The sequence below is a fragment of the Nelumbo lutea genome, chromosome 4, assembly GCF_056320005.1.
Source record: "Nelumbo lutea isolate HS-2025 chromosome 4, American lotus-T2T, whole genome shotgun sequence".
Taxonomy (NCBI): Eukaryota; Viridiplantae; Streptophyta; class Magnoliopsida; order Proteales; family Nelumbonaceae; genus Nelumbo; species Nelumbo lutea.
In genome coordinates, this window is record NC_142687.1 from 54949663 (window position 1) to 54973607 (window position 23945).

Genomic DNA, 23945 nt, shown 5'->3' on the forward strand with positions numbered 1-23945 from the left:
GGGAGTTTCAACCAACAAAAGACATTCCAACCCTCTACCAATTTGATCTGACACCACACATCTCACTATAAGACTGGGACCCGCCATGTATGAGATGTGCTGTGTAAGATCATGTTGGTAGGTCATTGAAATGACTTTTGTTGGCAGTGATCCGGACTCCAGTATGTGAGTCATTGTTGATGTTATCTGTTGTTTTACTAGCTAAGGCAAATCCAAAAGCGGACGACCGGATACAACTCTTATATCTGCCCATTTTAGCTCTGTAATGCAGTTCAATTTGCATAGTATTAGATCTGAAGTTCATAGTGGTCATCATACATTACAATACTGCAAAAATATTTTCTTCGGTTCTTTGGGCTCTCTAAAACTGAATCTAAGAATTAAAAGGGCAATAAAGACCTTTTGATGATTCCGTTTCACATAAATCTAACATGAGAGGTCCTAATCCAATTTGAAAAAAGAGGAGAGGTTTTCAGTATTTACGAGAAAACTTAAGGGAGGTTTAAGTCTTTAGCCCGTACTGTTATTATTTTTAAGATTTATTTGAGTTTTACTATACCCATGTGTACTCAAACCAACTTGTTTTTCATGCATGATATTTGGCTTATCACTTATGGCAAATCCAAACTGTCCATCAAACAAAGGACTGACTGGATTATAATTTCTAATAGCCCATCAAAATCAATATTTAAAAAAGCTAACCTAAAATCAAAACCACTTTGGTCATCGCTTTTTTGGTCAACAGTTGGACTGTCCAATTCGAAGTTGGAACAAACAATTCACTACAAGTTTAAATTAAAAAAAAAATAATAATAATAATTAAAAGGATGAATTATAAAGACCCCCTATATTATTGGGGTCAGTCACAAAGACCCCTGTACTTTGTTTTGCAACAAAAACCCCCTTGTAATATGACCGTGAGACAAAAGACACTATTCTATCTTCCCCATACTACCTTCTAATAACTATTGGAGAAAAACACTACTCTATCTTCCCCGACCTCACCTCACAGTACACGAACAACGGCGATAGATGTTGCAGCGGCGGCAGCCGAAACTGATACTGAGATCGGAGAAGAAACTCTCGACTTCTTTGCCTCGTTACTCGATCCATCGGTCTCTTTTGAATCTACCTTCTGTGATGCGTTTGCTGTAATTTTTTGGTTTGGCGGGCACTGTGATTGCCTTTTCAATCCATACAGAACATTTGCGACCTGACCTTGATCTCAATCTCCTGTATTGAAGATGATGAGACCTTAGTAATCTTTGGAGGCCGGTGCTTAACTCCGATAGGTCTCTGCAACATTAGTTCAAACTTTCAATAGATGAATCTCCGAACACAGACATAGAAGCAGTGGAAGAAGAAGGCGAGATCAAAGCCGGTGAGGGTATTGGCGCACTTGGTCTCGCAGGTGAAGTTGAAGCCTGACGGTGAAACTGCTCGCCGCAGCCACCACCACCTCCGCCTCCTCCTGCCCCACCACCACCACCTCCACTTGAGGTCCAACATTCATGTGACCTTTTAGCCGAAGCTGCGAAAACAAAAGATATGAACATTTCCTGTTAATATCCATACAGAAAGAACATAATAGAACATCAAACTTCTCATAAGCTCCATCCTCGTCTCTTTCTCTACCTGACCGAGCTTTTCTCGGTACCGACATCTCATCAGAGACCTTCCACGTCGGGGCCACCCTAACAACCTTAGCAGGCGGAAAGCTCTTTCGATGATGATGATGATTCGACAGAGAGGATGATGGAGGATTCGGGGGAAGCATCCGAACCGCACCGGCGTCTTCGTCCTCATCCTCCTCATCATTGTCAACGCTTTCTTCGGTACTTTCTTCCTCCACCTTCCTCCCGTTTACTCCCATGCATCAATCTATCTCCCCTTCTTCTCTTGTTCCGACTCGACCGATCCTGATCTCTATCTTTCTTATTTACTTTTTCTCATAACCTCGCCGTTTCCTGCAATTCCATTGACCCATCTTCCTCTGTAAAATCAACAAAGTAAAGAAAGCAATGTCAAGATCAGAGGAAAAATGAATAAAATTAATGAGAAACAGTACTAAAGACGGATCTGAGAAATCCGAACCAGGCGAATCCCTCAGACTACTGCTCCTTTGTCTCCTTCTCGACAATCCATTCGTCGCCGCTAAGCTTCCTCTCCTTGCTTCTCTGTTTCTATCCATCTCTTTCCACTTCTTCTCATGAAATCAAATACAAAAGAATGTAAATCTTAGGCTGGTAGCTCAGAATATCCGGATTATCAATAATTGCAGGATCAGAGATCACCGAGTAAAGCATCGGAGAAGTCGGAAGAAGCGTGTGGGAAGATTTCTCCATTGCGATCGGTCTTGGAGGCGAAGCGGAACAACCGTTTCCAAAGTATATTCGCTTTGCGAGCTTCAAGCCATCTTTGACAGATTTCACAAATTGTTGAGCCATTCTGATCAGACTATTGAGAGAGAAACGAAATTAAGACAAATTTTCGGAATGCCACTCTGGTTTCCATTTCGCGTCACCGACGCTATGCTTTTTGAATGGATGAGATCGTCATCACCAACAGGCGAGGGAGGACTTCAGAAGTCCGCCACCGCTACAACATCTATCGCCGCTGTCGTGTAGGGGAAGATGAACAGTGTTTTGGATAATATGGGGATTAAAAAATATTGCAACGCGGATTTAAACGGAAGGCTAACGGAGGTCTTTTGTCTCACGGTCATAGTACAAGGGGTCTTTGTCACAGACTCCATAGTACAAGGGGGGTCTTTGTAATTTACCCTAATTAAAATAAAAATGATTGAAAACCATTATCTAGGTCAAAAAAGTCACCGGTTTGAGCACCCAGGTCAATGGATCACTGAACTGACTGGCAACATTCCAGTTCAGAGGTGAAACAAAACCAGTTGACTGGGCGGTTTCTGGGCTGAATGGTCCAACCATCCAGATCAACGACGGTTGGAAAACCATGATCAAAAGCCTTAATGTTTTTCTAGAGCTTAGATTTTCACAATTAAATTAGCATCTAAAAGTAGTTTAACATTCCCAAGCCAGCAAGGTTTTTCAGCCAAAAAATTTTCCCATAGTAGAGGAACTAGGACTGTGATCTGATTAGCAAACCCACTTGATTAACTTCATCAACACCAAGAATGAGCTTGATTGCAGCAAGAATAAGATGGAAGATAATTGTTTTGAAATTGTGGATAAATCATAGCAACAACTAAAAAGCAGGGGAGAGAGAGACTAAATAATAGGTAGAGAGAATAAAAATGGAGTTACAGTACATGCCAAGGTGTTTATTACTGAATGCACTAAACAGAAATGGCGAATTAGACTACTCTTCTCGCCTTTAGGCTTTCTTCTGCTTAATTGGAGGTGGAGGGATGACAAATCGGAAGATCCAACCAGCCAGAATTGCTCCAATAAATGGGCAAATCCAGTACACATAAAACTGTTCCCATGTATTGTGGCGGTTATTAATATATGCCCAGCCGAAGGCCTGCAGAACAAGTAGCACAAATGCTGTACTTAGCCAAGTTCAAAATATCCACATGAGAAGATCTATATGCTCGTTGCAGAACATTTAAAACAAATGAACAACTCATCAACTTCCTTGTAAGTGTAAATGAGTTTTCTAATGGACATGGTATGCAATTTTTGTGTTTTTTTGGTAGAAGTAGAAGGTGTTTGAATAAACATGCATCAAAAGGTGATTCCATCAGCATTCATTTACACTAAAACACTGTACAATGAGATGCACCCAAAAAATAAAAAAGAACAGCAAAAGCTTCAAAACTTTTCTTTTTATGAATAGACAAATTTATAAAAAAAAAAAAAAAACAACAGCTGACTTGTGTGGTATTCTTTTGAACAGCCAGCCAAATGCACAAGTACGCAAGCCTTCCCAAGAAAATGACCTACAGCTGAGTGGAGATGGCAATGGAGAAATATGAGTGACCATCTTCGGTGAGGTGAAGAAAGGGAATGCATTTGGTGTTCCAGATATATCCCCCCTCTAACGAAGCTGTCAGCTGTACAGCATTCATCTAATGCTACTATAAATTCAAGAAAAGCACTTTTGAAGGGAGAATTGTAAACCAAATCTTGATGCAGAGACAGAGGCCAGGGAATGTTGAGTTAAGCTTCCTTGAGAAAGATTGAGCTGAAAAAGAACCGGTGTGGTCCCGGGACCACACTGCATTCTGCTTAACCCAAAGAATGTTTCTTGCTTTGATTTTTTTTTTTTCCTTTTGTAGTAACTCAGACATGAGTTCAATTTCCTAATCATTCATGTTTCATTTTAGTAGTGTTCCAAAACATTTCATTAATTATGAAGCTTACGGCATTCAGGCACAAGGACATCCCTATTCTTTTTTGATCAGCAAGGACATCCCTATTCTTGGCCACTATAAGGAGTGAGAGAAATAATCCAAAAAGGACAAGCACACCATGGATCCTCCAAAACCTTGCCTCTGTTCCCTCACAGGTTTTGTATCTGATAACATTGTTTGGTTCAATGGTAAAATCTCAAATGACAAGCATAAGAATGCACATTTGATTCTCGCAGCAGCTAATTGTGCAAAATATGCCACAGGCAGGTCCATAACCAGTCCACCCCTCCCAAGACATTAACTAGTGAAGACCACCAACATTGGGCATTTTTCTCCCTTATTCTGTGGCCTCCCTTATTTCTTCTCTAAATATTTTGTTTCTGAATTCCAAATACCGAACTTGTAGTTTTTTTACTTACATGGTATCAGAGCACAACTAGTGTTCTACTATGCCAGGTAATGTGAGGTTAAATTGTATCACACCCCCTTATTGGTTCAAGGCAAAGAGAGACTGAGAAGATATGGTGAAAGTGTAGAAAGTTCAGACAGTAAGAATTGAATAGTTATCAAGACATCTAGGCAATACCAGGTGACAGTGGAGAGCCTAGGTGACATCTAGGCCATAAGAATTTTAACAAAACTAAATTTAGCAATTTACCTAGTTTTTTATACCATGCAGCATGAATATTAATTGAAAAAATAGAAATTCCCTTTATTAAGAATATTAAATTTCCTCTAAAAACAAGGCAAATAATCAAATCTAAAAATAAAAAAACATTTTAAATATTAATTTCAATATTTTCAAAAAAATACTAATATAATAAATATTTAATTGAGCACTTTTATATCAATTAGCAACTAAAGAAGGCTATACTTTTATATACTAAAAATTGTAGAAAGTAAGAGAAAAAGAATCCTCTTTATACTTCTTTTCTATTCTTTCTTTCTTTTTCTCTTCTCAAAACCTTTTAATATTTTAAATTTCAATAGTACAACTTGAAAACAAGGTATAACTGATTATTTGGTTGATCTATAAGATTCATTTCCACTTTCTGTGAGTTTTAGTTTTGCTTGAACTTACTCTATTCTTTAATTTAAACTCTGAAAGTCTACAACAACTTCTTAGCATATTATTTTCTCTATTAACTTCAGTTTCTTGGCTTCATTTGATAGTTTAAAACTAGATAACAATCTAAAAGGATCTATCTATGCTTCTTTCATCATTTCATAAAATATCATTGTATATTTTCACATATTTCACAATGTTTCAACAATGCCAAGAATTTTTAAAATATTTTTATAAGATATTTTCAATATTTCTGACAGGTTTCCTATATTTGGATGGCCGATATTTCCACCAACATCAACCTTTTAAAACATGAGTACTACAAGGACTACAGATTGGGAAATCTTTGAACCTGAAAATAATGGTGGAAAGGAATTCAAAAGTTGTAGTGGGCTGGATAAAAAATACTAAGCTAGGAACGTGGCACTCTATGACTCTTTATGAAAGAGATTTATGCACTTGAAAGGCAGCTGGATGCAAGGCTTGTCTGGGCTGTTACATCAGCATATGGCCTAGCTGATTCCATGGCCAAACAAGGGGTTGACAGATGACAATTGTACTGGGGAAATCTAATGGAAAATGTAATATAAGCTGAATGTGGGAGAGGTGGTTGCAGGCCAGCCTCTTAGAGCATTGTAGACACACTTGTCATTTTATTCGAGAGAGAGCTACTTTTTTGTTTGCCTTTTGTCAAGTCAATATTACAGCCAGCTGATGTTATGGTCATAGTTGTCAAGGCATAGCCTAGGTGAATAGTCACGTTTGGTTGGGCTCTTCACCTAAATGCCATGATTTACAGCAATAAGATGGCCCATCCAGGCAACTAAGCACCCCTGCCTAGGGCCCTAGGCAACAAAAATCACAAGGCAGATGCATTTTCATCATTACTATGGCTACATCTTACTCAAATGTGTGCCAACACATTCTATTATACAATATATATCATCTATACTTTGTTTTAAAGTTTTACCATTGACATTTAAAAGATCACATGGTATTTTAGAAGAGAGAAAAAAGTTAAGGATAGCGGGATCCTCTCTTTATTTCTCCATTCTCTCTCTATTACATTAAATAAAATAACGGCAACACCCTTGTTCTTTTCTCTTTATTTATTTTCTTATCTTAAATTTTTATCATATAAAGTTATAGCCTTCTTTAGCTGCTAAGTTGATATGAAATCGCTCTAATAAATACTTATTATATTAGTATTATGTTTTAAAAATATTGAAATTAATATATTTAAACTACTATTGCCTTTTAGATGCGATGATTTGCCATGTTTTGAGAGGAAATTTGATGTTTGTAATAAAGAAAAATGTTATTTTCAAATTAATGCAATGCTGATTTATATATAAATTAGAGAACTAACCAAAATTTAGTTTTTTAATTTATAAAATTCTTATCTGCTAGGCTATGCCTATGCACTCACCTAGGCAACTGGGCATCCCACTGTTAACCATAACGGCCTAGACGCCCATGGATATGGAAAAAGGAGTAATTAAATGCAAGTTTTAAGAATAATCTTATTAAGCCGAATATTATTAATATCTATGTTAACAGATTTTGGGTTGTTTATGCCTTTCTAATTGGGTTATTTATGTCTTTATGTGTTAGGATGGTCCAATGTTTTGACGGAGGAATAACATGAGCCATTCCACTACCCAGAGGCATGATTCATAGTTAAGAGCGTAAGAGGCATAAGCCTCCTAAGCACAAGGTGTAAACCTCCTCAGGAGGAGTAGTTCTTTCTTTCCCCAATATTTGAGCCTTGTGAGGAATGATGCATGCACTGGAGATAAGGTTTTGTTCTGGGAAGACCTTTGGATTGGTAATTCCACTCTTAAGGACCTTTTTCCCTCTTTGTACTCTATTTCCCTGTTTAAAAACGAATCCATCCAAAGATTTGCCTCGTTTTCCTCTTTGACAGGTATTAGTTGGGACTTGGGTTTCAGAAAAGATCTGAGGGATTTTGAGTGTAATCAGGTGGCTTCACTACTAAAAGTTCTTGATTCATTTCTATTGGACCCTTCATCACCTGAAACTAGGGTGTGGAATGCTCACCCTAAAGGTTTCTTCACTTGTGCTTCTTTCTTCTCTTCCTTGTGCTTAGTGGCTTCCTCTCAACCCATTTCCTTCCAAAGATTTGTGGTCCAAACCTATTCCAACAAGGTTAGTGCTCTTTACTGGGAAGACTTTTTTTTTCGGAAAAGGTAAGGTAATTTTATTCAGAACAAGAAATCGTACAGACAGAGATCAGGCCAAGGAAAAACAGCCTGAGAACAACACAAATTACAAGCTCCAACAGGACTGAGACCGAAATAAAAGAGGCAAGTTCAGGTGCCTGAACTCCTCAGAAACAGACACCTAAGAGATCTGCTTGCCCACTGCTCTCTGTACAACGTGTTCAGGACTTTGAACTCTATTACAGAAGATTCTGTTGTTTCTTTCAGTCTAAATGGACCACAAAACTGCTGCAGGAATGGTCCTCCACACTAATTTTCCTCTCTTACTTAGGCCTTTTACTTTCCAGCAACACAGTAGCTCTTTGACCGACCTAGGCATAACCCAGCTGATGTCCATGGATTTCAGAAAGTGCTCCCACACCTGAGAGGAGATCAAACAGTGAAGACACAAATGATCTGTAGATTCTGGGAGAGAACTACAAAGACCACAAGATAGACCCAATATTTGAATGCCACACCTCTCAAGATTAGATCTGGAAAGGCATTCGTCAAGGACCATTGTCCACACCAGAAAGTTGGATCTAGATGGACTTGTAGGACTCCAGATCTGAGTAGCAGGGAAGTCTGTGGGACCCGAGCTGCATAATTTGGAAGCTAGAGATTTGACAGAAAAACAGCCATCAGGGTTCCCTTTCCACCACCAATTATCTTCCAAGCCAAGGTCTAACTTCTGCTTTTGAAGGAGATCCATCAACTCCAAGACCTCTTCCAGCTCCCAGTCAAATAAATTCCTCCTAAAAAGGGGGTTCCAAATAAAAGAATCTCCTGAAGAACAATAAACCTCAGTCACTGAGGAATCTTGATTAGAAGCACACTGAAATAAGAGAGGAAAGGAATCAACCAATGGGCCATCCAAACACCAAGGGTCCTTCCAAAATTTAGGTCTATCCCCTTTCCCAATCTTGACTGAAATTCCTTCCAAGAAAGTAAAAAAAATCTTCATGATACCTTTCCAAAGGGAGTTACCCCAACTTGGAGGAGGATCCCTAGATCTCCAGTTGCTCCACTCCACCCCATATTTTCCAGCTATAAGAGATCTCCACCAAGCATTCCTTTCAGAAGAAAACCTCCAAATCCGTTTACTTAGAAGGGCTGAATTAAAACTCTTTAAATTCCTTATTCCTAAACCACCTTCTGCCTTAAGACGACACACTTGGTCCCACTTGACTAAGTGGATTTTGTTTTCCTCTTCCCAACCCTCCAAAGAAAGTTTCTCTGAAGCTGCTCCAATCTTTTTGCTACTTTGTTTGGGATAGGGAAAAGAGACAGGAAATAAGTGGGCCGATTGGAGAGGATACTTTTTATCAGAGTAATCCTGCCCCCCAAAAGAGACGTATCTTGCCTTCCAGGAAGCTAATTTTCTCTCCATTCTTTCAATGACTGGGTCCCACACGGAGGAAGAAGACCAATTTACCCCCAAGGGCAGTCCCAAATATTTCACAGGGAGGAAATCAATCTGACAAGCCAGCACCTCAGCACAATCTTCTAAATTGTCAACTTGCCCTAACGGAATGATTTGACTTTTATTCAAATTAACTTTGAGCCCAGAAACTACCTCAAACCAAGTTAAGATCCTAAGGGCCAAGTCCAACTGAGAAGGGGAGGCATCAACAAAGCAATGTATCGTCTGCAAACTGAAGGGTATTGACCTTTTCCCCCTCAGGGGATATTGCAAAGCCTTCCCAACAACCAGAGTCAGCTGCCTTCTTACAAAGAGGACAAGTATTTCCATAACACAAATAAATAGCAATGGGGAAAGGAGATCCCCCTGTCTCAAACCCCTTGAGCTGTCAAAAAACCCTGCTGATTGACCATTAATGAAAACTGATAATTTAGGGGAAGTTATACATACTTTGATCCAATTCCTCCATTTCAGGCCAAAATTCATATGCTGCAGTACAACATCAATACATCTCCAAATGACATGGTCATAGGCCTTTTCAATATCTAATTTGCTGGGAAGACTTTCTTGATAAACTGAATACAATGAACAATTTGCAAAAAAAGAGACCTTAGGTTGGGGATCTCTTTGACCCTTCCATCTTCACTTTTCTCAAGAAGAATGGTAAAATCCTTTGAAGATGTGCTAGAGCTGCTATGGTATGGACTATTTGGGAAGAAAGAAATGTTAGAATCTTCAATGATAAAGAAAGGACATGGAGGCCTTATGGGAATGTGTCGTTGGTAGGGCCATACACTGGGCTAAAACTTTGGTTCCCTTTTCCTTTTTCTCATTTAATGATTTATGGTAGAATTGGGAAGCCGTAGCCAGAAGTTCACAGCTGAAGATTAGACCTAATCATACTTGGGTACCTCCAGAAGAACGATTCATAAAATTGAACTTCGATGGAAGCAGCCTTGGAAATCCAGGGCCACCAGGAGTAGAGGGTGTTCTCAGAAGTGCAGAAGGGCATATTATTGCTTTATATTCAGGCCCTTATGGTACTGGGGATTCTATCCATGCTGAATTTCAAGAGGTCTTGCAGGGAGTACAGCTTACTAGAGAGTTGAATGTGGACAGGTTGACAATAGGAGACTCTAAGTTGGTAGTTGGCTGGATAACAAATCAAGACACTGTTATTTGGACCTACAGGGAAACTGTTAAAAGATTTAAATGGCTAACACCCAATATGACTGTAAGAATTTAGTGGCAAAGTAGGTCAGCTAATGGGATAGCTGACTGTTTAGCTAAGCAAGTGCATAGGCAGCATTTGTTCTGGGCTTAGTTGTAAGCTGATTATGTTGAGGCTGCATCTCGCACCTTTTCTAGGGAAGACTCTTTGTATCATCCTTTGATTTGATCTTAATAAAATTTTCTTTATCTATCAAAAAAAAGTTATTTCCTTTTTTTCTTCTTTTTTTTTTTTCTGGTTTTCTTGAAAGTTAACTGCAGAAATTTATTCAATTAAAAATATCATTACAATAGGCCAAGCCTCCCATAATATTCTTTAAACCAGGCCTTACAGTAAGCCAAACCCCATTCCTTTACATTGATGCCCAGAACAACTGATTCTGGTTTAAAATGTCCCTAATTTCCCTAATAGTTCCCCAACATATTTGCACTTCTATGGGTAACGACATGAAATTTTACTACAATCAACATATTCCCAAATGAACACTACTAGCACTATATGGAGTACAAGAGATAGTTTCTACAACATATTTCCATTTCCACTTCCATGGGTAGTGACATGAAATTTTACTAGAATCAACATATTCCCCAATGAACATTACCAGCACTATGTAGAGTACAAGAGATGGTATTATAACTTAAGTTGGTGACAATATTGTAGATATGTGGTAACAATGTTATTTAGGGGTGTCCACGGTTCGGTTAACCGAACCATGGCACTTTTTTGTAAACCAAACCGGTAGTACCGATTTTTCCAATTCTCCAAACCAAAACCGAACTGGTACCACCAGTTAACTGGTCCACCAGTTTCGGTTTTTGACCGATCTGGTTCTTCGGTTTTTCGGTTTTTTATATTTATAATATATATTATACAAATATATATATTATTATAAATAATAAATGATATATAATATATTATAAATATTTGAAAAATATGTAATATATTTATAAATATAATATAAGTATATATTTATATATATAATGAATATATATTTATATATAATACATAGAAAATATGACATATTAAAAATATATATAAAATATACATAAAAATATATATACCGGTCGGTTCGATTAACCGTCGGTTTTTTTGTAGGTTAACCGAAAACCGAACCGGTCCTTCGGTTTTTCAAAATTCCCGAACCAATCGGTTTGGTTAACCGCATTTTGTGGTTCAATTTTCTCAGTTCGGTTTGGTTTCTCGATTTTTCGGTTTTTCATGGACTCCCCTAATGTTATTGCCCACCTAACTTACATTATTACCACTTTGAGCTACCTCAATGTTCATTTCAAAGATGAAGTTAAATATTAGTTTTTGTTTGTGTAATAGATTATTTAGTTGATCCATTACAACCATTCTATGAGTTTAAATTTTGCTTTAACTCATTTTTATCATGAAGCTCTGAATCTTAAGGTTCACTGGGCAACTTCAGAACATATTGCTTTGCTTATAACCTTAGTTTCTTAGCTTTGTTTAATGATTCGGAACAAGATAATAACTTAAAAAGGTACATCTATGCTTCTTGCTTCTTTTATCATTTCATAAAATATTTTCCATATTTTACAATGTTTCCACCATGTCTATAATTTTTACAATATTCCTGGCATGTTTCTTATATTTGGACAACTGACATTTCCACATTTTAAACCTTGTAACCGATCCCTATTTACCCCTTGTTTAGCTAGTGAATCAGCAAAACAGTTTGCTGTTCTGCACACCCATTGAGCTACCTCAATGTTCATTTCAAAGATGAAGTTAAATATTAGTTTTTGTTTGTGTAATAGATTATTTAGTTGATCCATTACAACCATTCTATGAGTTTAAATTTTGCTTTAACTCATTTTTATCATGAAGCTCTGAATCTTAAGGTTCACTGGGCAACTTCAGAACATATTGCTTTGCTTATAACCTTAGTTTCTTAGCTTTGTTTAATGATTCGGAACAAGATAATAACTTAAAAAGGTACATCTATGCTTCTTGCTTCTTTTATCATTTCATAAAATATTTTCCATATTTTACAATGTTTCCACCATGTCTATAATTTTTACAATATTCCTGGCATGTTTCTTATATTTGGACAACTGACATTTCCACATTTTAAACCTTGTAACCGATCCCTATTTACCCCTTGTTTAGCTAGTGAATCAGCAAAACAGTTTGCTGTTCTGCACACCCATTGAGCTACCTCAATGTTCATTTCAAAGATGAAGTTAAATATTAGTTTTTGTTTGTGTAATAGATTATTTAGTTGATCCATTACAACCATTCTATGAGTTTAAATTTTGCTTTAACTCATTTTTATCATGAAGCTCTGAATCTTAAGGTTCACTGGGCAACTTCAGAACATATTGCTTTGCTTATAACCTTAGTTTCTTAGCTTTGTTTAATGATTCGGAACAAGATAATAACTTAAAAAGGTACATCTATGCTTCTTGCTTCTTTTATCATTTCATAAAATATTTTCCATATTTTACAATGTTTCCACCATGTCTATAATTTTTACAATATTCCTGGCATGTTTCTTATATTTGGACAACTGACATTTCCACATTTTAAACCTTGTAACTGATCCCTATTTACCCCTTGTTTAGCTAGTGAATCAGCAAAACAGTTTGCTGTTCTGCACACCCATTAGAATGTAGCTTCCACCTCCCTTTGCCAGCCATTTTATCTCCCTTAAAGTTGTATATATATCCAGACTGCATGTCTGCTTTGATCCCTTTAAAATTGAGTTTCTTAGCTAACCTCAGTCCTTCAAGTATGTCTGTTCTTTCTTTCTTTTTCTCTCTCTTTTCTTTCTTTCATGAGGCGCACATGAGGTATACGCCTCATGCAAAAGGCATTTGAGGCATATGCCTTGGGGCATTTTGAGTGCACCTAACCTGGAGCCCTAGAGGTACACCTCCCATGCCTTTTAAACGTTTGGGATGGACCAACTCAACTCAACTAAGCCTTGCTCCACCTAGGGGTCAGCTACATGAATTTGGTGAATATTTAATTTATCTACCATATATGTACTTCAAGGAACAGAACTTATCACCTGCAGTAGAAGCATAAGATGATATAATTAATTTTGACTTGAAAGTCAATTAACCCATATATAATGACTCCTTAACCTACATGTGATGGAAAATGAACTCAATGAAGTTTCTAAACAAGTCTTCTATAACCTAAGTACCTAACCTATTGTAGATAATAATATTCATGAGTTGAATCATAAAATTCGAATAGTAATCATAATATTTTTTAAGAAAAGAATTCAGACATAAGATTTGAACTAAAACACCTTACTCTAACTCACAGAGATATCCTATACTCCTAAATAGATGTCTCCTCCTAAAGAAGAGTTTTCTGTCTCCCATCTTCTCACGGGAAGACTCTATTAGTTAATTACCTTAACAGAAGAAAGAAAAGAAAAATATAGAATGGCTGGATAGTTAACCAGCTGGTGCATAAGTTTTTTTTTTTAAGATAAAATAAAAGAATTTATTGAAACAAAAAAGAAGATACAAGGAAGGTGATAAGCGATCACCCAAAAAGAAAGGCCAGCCCAGGAAAAAAAAAACGCGATGAGAACAAAACAAACCCAAATCAACCAACAAACTAAAAAGACCCAACTAACAAAAGCCCCTTACCCATAACAATCCAATAAAAAATAAAAGATGAAATAAACCAGGATATCAAAACAGCCTGATGCCCAACAAATACCCAAGCAATACACCCAAACCCCAGCTTGCCACTTCAAGAATGTTTCTCAGTTTTTTTAGTACAATTTTGTTGTCGGTTTTTGACTAATCTTTTGGGTTTTCTGACGAGCTTGTTAGGTCCCATTCCAAATAGACCACCTTTTAACCTCGTGAAAACCTTAGAGACTGGGATCTGCTGTTGGGATATTTTATTCCTTTGATTTCTGAATCTTCTGGCTGTGTTTAGATTTCCCACCGCTGCTTCAGGATTGCCTGCTGGCTTCTGACCTCTGTCTTCAACCATCACCCCCTCAACCACTTCTTCTAGCTTCTCCATGAAATCCCTGCAACCTCCGGAAATCACTCCCATCTCTTGCCTTTTTGAGTTATCACAATTAGGATTAACCGCTGGATCTATCAAACCTTCATTCTTCCCAGATGTCTCCTCCACAGATCTAAAGGCTTCTTTTGCGAATTCCTCCCATCCTAGAAAAAAGTTTTGCTAACTTTCACTCCCCTATTGACCACTTCCTCAATGTTAGCAGTCTTTTCTACCAAATGGATCTCATCAATCATCAGTTCAGATTCATTTTCCTCCCCTGAATCCGCTTCCATCCCCTCCTCTCCAATCTCCTCTAAAGGGAAAGTTCTGTACTTTTTCCTTTTATATGTTCTAACCTCCCCCCCCCCCCAATTCTCCTTCTTCACCTTCACTTCCCTCTCCTTCCCTCCTTCCTCCTCTTCTAAACATCTTTTCCCATCTCCTTTATTCCCCCACATCTCTTCCACAATTCTTATTTCCTTTGCTCCTTCAGTCCCGGTCCCCTCATCTCCCTTTCTGTCCCCCCCCCCCTTCAGTAGCTCTGCTTTCATTCCTTTCCGGCAAGGTTAGAAGATTATCTTCCCCGTTCTTTCCTTCCACTATCACCTCTTGCTCTCCCCCAGCCACTCCCTCTATCCTTTCCAGACCTTTTTCCTTTCCATTCTTGGCGATCAAAAATTCTCCCCATCCTCCTTTTTGCCCTGTTGAAAGAGTCTGAACTCAGACTCCGCCTGCACAGAGTTGGAGCAGGTGTTGAAGCTCTCTTCATTGCGATGGGGATCCTCAATATCTCACATTTCATTTCTAAGAGAAGACTTGCCGGGATTATCCGGCAAATTGCTAAAATTCTCCAGAATCCCACCTGGTTAGGAGCACTCACCATTGAAACCCGACCCACTAAGTTTTCCTGAGTCATCTATCCTAATCGGGCCACCAGCAACCAGCAGGTGCATAAGTTCAAGTTGAAAATAGATACAAGAGATAAGGAAACCACATCAAAGTACTAGAAAAACTAATCCATCAAGAGACAGCATCCTACTTCATTGGCCCTAAGAAGAAATAAATTACATGTAAACAAGTCATGAGACTGAACAGGTTGCAATTAACTGATACTTGATATTGTGCAAAACTATAATATCATGGAATCATGCAACAAAAAATCTTTCAACAATAAGTATTCTCAGACTAGACTTCGTTTGGCAAGAACTCCTAACAAAACACTGCAATACCACCTTATCCAAATAAATCTGTCCTTTCTTCTTTTGTTCTCCAGGTTCATCATAAATTAATTAAATATTTCATGTATTTATAAAATGAACATGTCTACTTCCTGTTACCTGGGCAATGAAACAATTACCCCACACTTCCTGTATGCCTCTAAGCTTCTAAACTTCTATGTTATTATGCAGATCAGATTTGTCAAGACAATGGCTAAGCAGGCTCCTAGGCAAAAGAGCACCCATGGAGGGTTGGTTGCTTAAGCACCTAATTATTATGTACATAGCACTATTGTATACTTTAGTATTCTTTAATTTTTTTAGTTATAATAATAAAATAGACATATTATACTTAGGTGGTGTTTAGCAAGTCTTTCTAGGTAGATCTTTCAACAACCAAGTAGATGAGAAGACACATTGATCTTTTGGGGTCTTGTCTTTAAAGACCAAGACTGTTTGATAAGTGTTGTGGTCTACCAGGCTGTTAAAAACAGCTGGGAGCCTGGGAAGACTATTTTAAGAGCAGAAAGATCAAAGCTTCATTGGAAACTTCCCGATGTTCAACTTTTTCGGTCTTTCTGCACCCTTGTCTTTGGGTCTTTCATTCTACGTGATACCAAACAGGAAAAAACCATTTTTTGGTCTTTCAAGCTCCTTGCAGACTGAAAGATGCACTAAATTAATACTGCCTTAATTATTCATTTTGTGGGTTTACATGCTAGTTGATTTTTATTATTTTCTTGTTTGTTAGGATTCAATCAACACATATTGGTGCATGCTATCTTGAACTCTCAAAAACTTCAAAAACTTAACTGATAAGCATGGAAGAACTTCAAATTTTGTCCAATCAACACGTTCTTTTTTTTCCTTTCCTAGGGCATAAACAAGGGCTAAACTCCTATATTTTATCAACTTTTTCTTTCTTTTATTTTCTTCTCATGAATATGTTGATTTTCTGCGTTTTATTATGAAGTTCATACTTCTTTTACAAAGATTATAGATAATTATTAGTAAAAGTCGATTGCTAGGAAACCTATGGAGTTACCCTAGGATTCATGGTTTTTTTTATTTAAAATTTCCATTGTTGCCTAGATGCCCACCTAGGCAACAAGGCGACAAGGCATCCCCTATTGCCTAGCCTTGCTGTGGCACTATGAAAATTATGATTTCACAATGTTTCCATGTATATAAAGATTTATAATACCTATAAAACATTTCCAACATCTCTGATTAGTAGCTCCATGTTGGTGTGAACAAAAAAATGTTTCCAGATTTTTGAAGCAACTTAGTACTACATACATTTTTTAGTATGATTAGTAGCCCCATGTTGGAGTGAACAAAAAAAATGCAATCCTAACAAATCTTTGTTATCTACTATGATTAAAAAAATTAAAACCACTAAAGATAAAACAATACAATTGGATGTCATCTGATAGAGTAATAATTTTTTATTAGTATCTAACAATATTGATGAACCACCTTTTTCCCTAAGTGGTGATAAGACTTATAATTGAATAAAATAATACATGAAAAGGATGCAGAGCATTGTTAATCTGAGTATTGTAGAAAACTAGAAATTGTATACCAAAATGTCCAAAGAACAGATACATGAATTAAAATAAGTCCTATAGTTTCTGAATGAGAAACTATAAACAATCTGTAGGGGCAGGTTTAGGAATATGAATTTGGGATACACCAAAGAAGGTCCTCAAAGTCTAAACACCAAAAAAATTGCCCCAAGGCTTAACTTTTGGTTAAGTATTCTAAGGCCTAAACCTCCAGCTTTCACCTTGAGGACTAGTTGAGGCTTATGCCTCAACTACTGAAACTTTTAAAGTTGTAAATAATTAATAATAACAACAACAACCATGATTATTAAAAATAGCTGTCTTTATTGTAATGGAAATGATGAGAATAATTTCTCAAAGTTTTTTATGGTCTTCAGGAAGCAAAAACTAATTTTTGATATCCAAACATGTCAAAGTCAAAGGCCATGTAGGATGGGTGCATCATGAGGAATACAAGAAATTGACTGTTAGTTGCACTAATTTTACTGTGATTCAATTCAATTAAAAGAACCTAATGAAGCAAAAAAGGATATTCTTACCACGAAACTTTTGATTGGTCCTTTTCACGGTGGAGGGAAGCTGAAATCTAATAAAATAATCATAAACTATAGAATAAATTATAACACAGTGACTATTTTGGTGGCCGTCAGTTAGGAGGGGAATATAAATAAACAACAATTGCACATGTAACATGGTGAGGAAGAATCTTGTAGAATAAAATAAGCATGATAACAAACCACTGTGTTTTGCCCCCAAAAAGAAGCAAAATTTAACACAAGATCGGAGATGCGTGAGAGTATCAAAATAGTCAAGCATGCAAATGGTTTAAATAAATTCATAATTTATTCTTTATGCATCATGCTATAGCTCTAAAATAGAATTTGGAAATAATAATAATAAAGCCCATGAAAGAGATCAAGTTCAACTTAAAGGCAGGGAAGGAGCAAATCATCTACGCAAACAAAACAATATCTTAGATGTGAGGAACAATTTTTGTTGGTCAATACTCAATAGCATCATGACAGCATTAAAAAAAAAAAAAAGGTAAGGAGAACTCACATTAGCGGGATTCATGGATGGTCCAGTATAAGCAGAACCGGCGACAACCAACGAAACAGTCGACATGGCGAGCAGCCACGTCTTCAAGAAAGAGTTTCTGGGACCCCTGATGACAATAAGCAGAACGGCAAAACTAATAATGAAGGTCAAGACTCCCTCAGCAATGGCTCCGGTCTGCAAATCGACTTTCAATGAAGGCCCTCCAAGCATGTATTTGTATTTGGGAGGCATCACTTCCTTGATTGCAAGAGCACCCCCGACAGCCCCAGCAGCCTGAGCTGGGAAACGGAAGGCCATAGAGATGAGGTTATCGGGGCCGAAACCGGCGGCATAGAAGGAGGCGGTGCCAGTGGGGTTGAAGCTAGCGCCACCCATGACTGCTCCGATCAAAGTGAAGACGAAGACGAGGAAGGCAACGAGCGAGGTCGTGATGAGGAGGGTAATGGGACCTTGGACGCCCAACGCGGAAGCGATGATGGATGTGAAGACGCCTAGAGTGGAAACGCAGAATACCCACATGAACGTCAACACCCCATCACCAATCGCTGCCTTCACAACTCCCATCTTCTCTCTCTTCTCTACTCCACTCTACTCTGTTCTCTCTGGGTGTGCTGGCTTCCTTACAAATTACAACTAGAGAGTGAAGAGACTCAGAAAACAGACCAAAAGGAATGGTAGTTGTTGAGTTGCTAGCCTCGGCCCTTGTGAATGAAGTACCTAAACAAAAAAGAGGGATTTGGAACTGGGAGGCTACTCACCATTAACCAGTGAACAGATATCAATTTGATGATGAGCCGATGAAGATAAAAAGAAGGGGGATTTGGATTTGGAAGGGAGAAGGTACGTCACCAGAAAAACTCCGAGTGATCCACGGCTCCTTCGTGCGGTGTTTTGGTTCTCCAATCACTCTACCTAACAAGTAACAAACAACCTTGCGAGTTGCGAGTAACCCAACAACCAATTGCACTTTTGCTACGACAGTGTCGTAGGCGCTGGGCTAAAACAGAAAATCATGGCCTTTGGATTTATTAAATTGACCCCATCAAAAAGTTCATCTATTTAAAGGTGGGGCCATGAGTGCATTGCAGCAAATCAAAGGGTTTGATTTACTTGTTTCAGCGCAGGGCTACGATAGTGTGTAGCAAAAGTGGGTTATAATAATTGAAAGGACAAATTTCTTAATCTATCCTTATTATTTAATTAAGGGATAATAGGGCAATTTTTGGGGTTTAATATCAATAAAAATAATATTTTTAAAAATATTTCAAAAATAAGTTAATTTTTTAAAAATAATATCAATAAAAGGCTAAAACATTGTTCATCATATTTTTCTTGCCATTTGTTCACCAGCGCCACTGTTTGCTGCCGCTCGCCACCACCCACCACTGCCGTCCACTGCCACCCGTTGTCACCTCCACCCATCTCCACCTCCGCCTCTAGCAATGTTGCCAGAAATGGCCGGAGGCAGAGGTGGCGGCGATGGCACTAGTGGTCATTTCTCTGCCCAACACCGCCACCTTCGCCCACCTCCGACAATGTTGCCAGAGGTGGGTGGAGACAGAGGTGGCGGCAAATGGCGGTGGCGGCGATGGTAATGAACAAATGACAAGAATATGATGAACAGTGTTTTTGCCCTTTATTGAATGTCACAGATTAGGTCCAAATCCAGTCCACCTCTCCACAAATCATTGTGAGGATCAGCATTAGGTAACGGCCTTCTACACTTGGTAAACTCAATAACTTTGTTCAAGTTCTTGTCACATACATACATACTCATAAACATGCAACATAGAATTCTACTGAACAAAAAACCAAAAAGAAATGGCAAAGGACAAGAAAGACAATTTCCTTGAGAGTAGGGGAACAAGAAATTAAAAACCTCAAGTAGCTTTTTTTTCTTTGATAAATAACCTCAACTAGATTTCGAACTTATAAAGAAGATATATGTGGTTTGGGCTTCATAGTACAATCTACAAAATGCAAATATTTGTGGAGTGAAAACTTATGGTGATACACACACTACGATCAGCCCTATGCTGTAAGTCCCTCCAATTTTGTATCTTCACTGATCCGTCGCCACGTCTAGAAATCCTTTGAACCAACCATGTTGTCACTTCTCCCACTAGCTAAATCATCACTGTCTTCTCTTTCCTTACTTTAACAACAGCTCTTGCCCTTTTATCTTCATCACTTCTCCCACGAGCTGAACCACTTGAACCTCCTTCAGTCCTTGATGCAGCCTGGTGGATCGAGAGAGACAACATTCTTATCTATGTTCATCAAACATTTTTCATTAGAGTGCTTCAACCAAACTGCTAGAATAGCTCTTAATAGAAAACTAGAGAGACTTCACAAACAAAGAGATTGATAGAACATCAAAACAGAAAAAAAAAAAAAAAAAAACATCTTTCGTCCATGATAACTCCACTTTTCCGGTTGTTGGTCTTGACATGGTCCGATACATGATGATTCCTACATTTACACATGATAGTTATTATTCTTTTAATTATGCAAAAAAATACATTTTCAGAAATAAACGATTAAAATATCACCTAGCTCATATGAGATCCAGTAGAGATGGTTTGGCTATACACATTTCTTTGTACCTCTACCTACACAAACAATTTCCAATTATAAAGCAATATGATTTTACAAAATATTAAAAAAGAAATCCATACACAACTTCCTTGTAGTCAGCAGGAGCCAATGAACCTGCGAGAACAGAATCAGAGGACCCGGGGGTGTTTACCCGGTGGGGCCACTCCAATGGCTAAGTCAGCATTCTGATAGTAGAGAGCTTGAAAATGATATTAGAGAAATGAGAGAGCTAGAGAGCAGGGGTTACCTCCATTTTTCATCCCCCTTTCCCTCCGGGGGTCGGAGCTCTTATATAGCGGTGTCCTGACAGATCTGGTGTAACCGCCTCTGATTCTCTGCCATAGCCGTTACTTGCTAGGGCTGAGCTGGTGGGCGCAGGTACGGCCCTATCAGAGATGAGGTGTTGCTAGAGTTGGCAGGCACGGCGCCGCCTGGCCAGAGACGTGGGTGTAGTCTCAAGATCTGGCAGGTACGATTTTCAGGTAGGAAATCTTCCTGCGATATGCCGAGCTGCTCTACAATGAGCTACCTTGCACCGAGCTACTTTTTACCGAGCTACTTTTCACCGAGCTGCCAGTAATGTGCCGAGACGCTTCTACCCGAGGCAGGTCTTCGTGGCCTAATAGGAGGTGAACTGCCTGTAAGTGGCCAACTGCCCCTAAGTGGCGAGCTACCTATGCCAAACTGCCTGTAAGTGTCGAGTTGCCTGTAAGTGGCGAGCTCCTTGGTGGTGAGCTCTGAGCTGCCTGTAAGTGGCGAGCTCCTTGGTGGTGAGCTTCGAGCTGCTTGGTGGCGAGCTCCTTGGTGATGAGCTCCGAGCTACCTAGTGGCGAGCTCCTTGGTGATGAGCTCCGAGCTGCCTCTTAGTGGTGAGCTGCCTGTGAGTGGCGAGCTGCCTGTAGCTAGCTCGAGCTGTCTAGTTGTCAAGAGGCTGCACTTAGTTGGCATGAGGTGTCAGGTGTCATAATTTCACTAGAGGGCCAAATCTGCCCTCATCATTTGCCCCCCACTCTCGAGCTGAGAGTAACTCGGCGAAGGGAGTAGGTTTCTCCTTTTGGCCCGTAAGTCGACGAGCTAGTCTGGGAATTGCCTGTAAGGTGAGGAGGTCTCCGCCAGTTCAGTACTATAGCCCTTAGGCTCTGGGGGCAATTTATAGTCCACTTTTGCTGATTTTGCCCATGCTGAAGAAGCGACTGGGTCTTAAGCAGTAATGTGGCTCGTAGGCTTTGGGAGCAACTCGTAGTCCACTCTTCTTGACTTTGCCCATGCCGAAGAGGCGACTGGGTCTTAAGCAGTTGTGTTACCCATGTCGTAGAGGCGACTGGGTTTTTCAGCAGTAATGTTGCCCGTAGGCTTTGGGAGCGACTTGTAGTCTACTCTTCTTGACTTTGCCCATGTCGAAGAGGCGACTGGGACTTATGTTGTGTCGGGTTGACCAGGTGCCAAGCTGCCTATGAGGTGCCGAGCTGACCAGGTGTCGGGCTGACCGGGTGCCGAGCTGCCTGTGAGGTGCCGAGCTAACCAGGTGTCGAGCTACCTGTGAGGTGTCAGGCTGACTGGGTGCCGAGCTACCTGTGAGGTGCCGAACTAACCAGGTATTGAGCTACCTATGAGGTGCAAAGATGACCAAGTGTCGAGCTACCTATGAGGTGTCAGACTGACCGGGTGCCGAGTTGCCTGTGAGGTGGCGAGCTGACCAGGTGTCGAGCTGCCTGTGATCGCATTGCATCAGCCTCGTAATGCCAGTCACCCACTCCTACAAGAAGCTACTAGGAGCTCGACCTTCGGGGGAAGCACTACTGACTTTAGGTCACCAGGTCACACGGGAGCCTTGGAAGGCTCGACCAGCAAGGGCGCATATGTAGTCTGTTGGCCACCAACTCCCACGGAAGCCACGAAGAGCTCATCTTTGTAAATGGGACCTTGCAAAGAGGACTGATGAGGTTTTATCTGAATCGAAAGTAAAATTGGTAGTGCTGCTTAGTCTGTTAGCTCCCTGCATAGTCTTTGAGTTCATAAAAACTGAAAACTATAAAGCGAGAGCTTCGATCTCTAAAGAGTGAGGACTTAGCTTTCTGGGAGAAGAGGACTTAGCTTTTTGTAGGATGAGAACTTTGCTTTTTGTAGTGTAATTCCCACAGACGGCACCAATTGATGTAACCATTTCTGGTCACATACCAATTTTTTTTCGTGATGTATCAATTTTTGGCTAAGTACTTTGTCATTTGACCTGCTCCCAAGTGGCCTGTGACTCAAAGGATGATGGAGCTCCCTAGTGGTGAGCTACTTTGATGAGCTGTTGGGTGCGCTGCCTTGGTGGCGAGCCTCCTCTTGTAGTGCAACCCGACTGCCCTCTGCATAAGATGATCTGCTCCTCCTTGTAGTCAGCGGGAGCCGATGAACCTACGAGAACTGAATCAGAGGACCCGGGGGTGTTTACCTGGCGGGGCCACTCCGATGGATAAGTTAGCACTCTGATAGTAGAGAGCTTGAAGATGATATTAGAGAAATGAGAGAGCTAGAGAGCAGGGGTTACCTCCATTTTTCATCCCCCTTTCCCTCTGGGGGTCAGAGCTCTTATATAGCGATGTCCTGACAGATCTAGCGTAACCGCCTTTGATTCTCTGCCGCAACCGTTACTTGCCAGGGCTGAGTTGGTGGGCACAGGTAACCGTTGTAGGGCACGGTCCTGTCAGACATGAGGTGTTGCCAGAGTTGGCATGCACGACACCGCCTGGCCAGAGACGTGGGTGCAGTCTCCAGATCTGGCAGGTACGGTTGTCAGGTAGAAAATCTTCCTGCGATACACCGAGTTGCTCTACAATGAGCTACCTTGCACCGAGCTACTTTTCACTGACATGTCAGTAATCTGCCGAGGTGCTTCTACCCGAGGCAAGTCTTCGTGGCCTAATAGGAGGCGAGCTGCTTGTAAGTGCCGAGCTGCCTGTAAGTGCTGAGCTGCCCCTAAGTGGCGAGCTACCTATGCCGAGCTGCCTATAAGTGTCGAGCTACCCCTAAGTGGCGATCTACCTATGCCGAGCTGCCTGTAAGTGGTGAGCTTTGAGCTGCCTGGTGGCGAGCTCCTTGGTCATGAGCTCCAAGCTGCCTGGTGGTGAGCTCCTTGGTGGTGAGCACCAATCTGCCTGGTGGCGAACTCCTTGGTGATGATCTCCGAGCTGCCTAGTGGCGAGCTCCTTGGTGATGAGCTCTGAGCTGCCTG

The 23945-nt window shown here is 39.8% G+C and overlaps 2 protein-coding genes across 2 annotated transcripts; both read right to left on the reverse strand.

Moving 5' to 3' along the window:
- Window positions 1–765: 765 nt before the first annotated feature.
- Window positions 766–2660, reverse strand: LOC148860692 (uncharacterized). Its single transcript, XM_088985148.1, has 3 exons — window positions 2095–2660; window positions 1636–1993; window positions 766–1531 (listed from the first exon to the last, which is right to left on the reverse strand). The coding sequence occupies exons 2-3, from the start codon at window positions 1871–1873 to the stop codon at window positions 1305–1307; spliced, it is 465 nt and encodes a 154-aa protein (XP_088841274.1). The 5' UTR covers window positions 1874–1993; window positions 2095–2660; the 3' UTR covers window positions 766–1304.
- A 470-nt stretch (window positions 2661–3130) lies between these two features.
- Window positions 3131–19123, reverse strand: SIP1A (small and basic intrinsic protein 1A). The gene is made up of 2 exons (XM_088985147.1): window positions 18128–19123; window positions 3131–3501 (listed from the first exon to the last, which is right to left on the reverse strand). Exons 1-2 carry the CDS (start codon window positions 18689–18691, stop codon window positions 3352–3354), a joined length of 714 nt encoding a protein of 237 aa, XP_088841273.1. The 5' UTR covers window positions 18692–19123; the 3' UTR covers window positions 3131–3351.
- Between the last annotated feature and the right edge of the window lie 4822 nt (window positions 19124–23945).